This window comes from Echinops telfairi, unplaced genomic scaffold (genome assembly GCF_000313985.2).
Source record: "Echinops telfairi isolate 266 unplaced genomic scaffold, ASM31398v2 ScPeMD7_7420;HRSCAF=8458, whole genome shotgun sequence".
Lineage (NCBI taxonomy): Eukaryota > Metazoa > Chordata > Mammalia > Afrosoricida > Tenrecidae > Echinops > Echinops telfairi.
The window spans coordinates 2,597,701-2,599,945 of NW_022111320.1; the positions used below are offsets into that span (position 1 = coordinate 2,597,701).

A 2,245-nucleotide genomic window follows, 5' to 3' on the forward strand; every position below is an offset into this window, starting at 1 on the left:
GGGAGCGGGCCGCGCGGGGCCGCGGCACTGACCTGAGGCAGCCGGAGGAGAATGCCCGCGGCCTGGATGAGCTCACAGCCCAGGATGCGCAGGTCCGTCTCGCTGGGCAGGTCGAGCCCGTCCTGCATGGACGGCGTGGGCGAGAGCCGCTCCTCCGGGATCAGCGAGTGGTCGATCGTCAGCGACACTTCCGAGTACAAGCGGTCGCCGATCAGGATCCCTCCGGTCGTGGCGGTGGTGGTGGTGGTGGTCGTCGTCCCGCAGCTGGAGCCGCCCGCGCTCGGAGCCGCCGACGAGGCGGCCGCAGCCGTGGCCGCGGCCGGGTGAGGCCCGGACGCCATAATCTCTGCGAGCTACACGCACGCCCAACGCAGCCGGAACCCAGAACGAGACTAACCAGCGTTCTGGGCGCGACGGATATGCCTGTGATCGCCGGGTTCGGGGACGCTGCACGCAGCGTACGCTTCCGCCTTGACGTCACCACGCCGGCCGGCGCGCGCCAACCACTCCCTCCCTGGCGGCGCCTTCTCCTGTGACTGGAAGAGGAGGGGCCGGGCCGGCCCGAGCGCTGGGCGTTGCCCACGGGCGGGCTCGACGTCACGCCGGGAAACTTCGCCCGAATCCCCGGCTATTCAAAGACGCTTTGTTAAGCCAGCTGTAAACCGTTCTTTAGTCGCAGTGTTAGGCCTGTAGCCCAGAGTCCCCAAATCGCTGCACCACCGCCTTGTCACCGGGTAGAAGAGCTCGAGTCCCGTGCCCCGTTTCTCCCTTCCCCCTCGCGTTTCGCTTCTCCTCGACGAATACCCCACACGGACGGAGGGCGACGTCGGCTGACTCCCAGCCCCGCAGTCGCGGGACCAAGGAGATCGCGTGGAAGAAGTAACTGATACTTGGAGGAGCTTGACATTTCGAGGGACCCTCAAAACGCTGGAAAGGGCTGCTGTGCGGGAGCTGTTTTTAGGAACCGATCCCGACCCCGGGGAGAGTGTCGGGCCCTATTGAAAGCTCCCCGAGCTGCACGAGGTTGCCCGCACACGCGGCTCGGCCCCCGGCCCACCCCTCAGCTTCCAGCAATCTGGGAATTCCCTGGCTGCCAAAACGAGTTCTGGCCGGCCAGCTTTCAGAGGGATTTTCATGACTTCGGGTGCGTGGTGGCCACACAGGATTGAATGGGGGAAACCAAGTTCATTTATTCTTGATGTGACACTGCCTCACTCAAAACGCATGCCATCAAGTTGATCCTCACTCTAAGCGATCCCACAGGGCCGGACAGGACTGCCCCGGTGGCTTTCCCACACTAATGGGCGTACAGAGCCTCGTCTTTTTTCCGGTGATGTGTGCTAGAAATGTCGGAATTTTCCTCCTCAGATATGGAGTGAAAAACAATGTCTAGTTCAAACAACCACTACCTAGAGTTAGAAGGAAAAGATTTGAGAGTCCTTCACGTTTTTTCACTCCATCCAGTTTTTGTTTTTTTTAATTTCCCTTTCCCCCTTGACTGGATTAAACCTCACGATCTGGCAATTAAAATCCCACTAGTAGCTGTCATGTGGGGGAAAGAAGACACAGCCTACTTCCCTAAAGCTGGGTAGCCTGGGAAACCTTGTGGTCTCGTTACCTTATTACATAGTCAAGCAACAAGCTTTACATTGTTGAGAAACGTTTTCAAGATAAGTCATTCTGGTGCAGGTTAAAGCACTTTACCTGCTTCGAATGGCACCTCCCTCACCTGTCCAACCTGGCTGCTTCCTGGGAAACTTCCCTCCTCAAGTGTTCAGAAGAGCTATTTAAAATGCTGTATTAAACTTTTAAAGTTCCCTCAATTTAAAAACTAATGTTGTGGTTTTTATACCCCCCCTCCCCCCCCAGTTTTGACCATCCGTCGTTAAGATTATCAATGGGGAAAAACTAGGTAAATGGAACTCCATGCTTTTTGGAATTTCATGTGAGTCTTAAGTTATTAAAAAGGAAAAAAAACCCACCTAACTGATCATAGGTCTTATTGAAGCATTTGGCTTCAGTGAAATCACCACGTACGTTTATAATGGCTTAAGAGCAACTTATTTTTAAGAATATTTCCCAGTAAAATATCTTCTTTTTAAAGGGTTTTCTACTCTGCCTCTCTGAGACTAACGAGATATTAAGAAAATATATTTATATATATTTGCCTTCTATGTGTAATTATATTTTTACCCTCTGTGTCCTTGATTATAGAGTCCTTGGGCAAGTAACACCAAATTCTTGA

General features: G+C 53.8%; 1 protein-coding gene across 1 annotated transcript in view; it reads right to left on the reverse strand.

Moving 5' to 3' along the window:
• The window catches only part of CCNL1 (cyclin L1), a 10,644-nt gene extending 10,212 nt beyond the window's left edge, over positions 1 to 432 (reverse strand). Inside the window, exon 1 of the mRNA XM_045297465.1 lies at positions 33 to 432. Coding sequence (XP_045153400.1) covers positions 33 to 341 — 309 coding nt within the window. The 5' untranslated portion in view covers positions 342 to 432. The remainder of the gene's footprint in view (positions 1 to 32) is intronic.
• Positions 433 to 2,245: the final 1,813 nt, after the last annotated feature.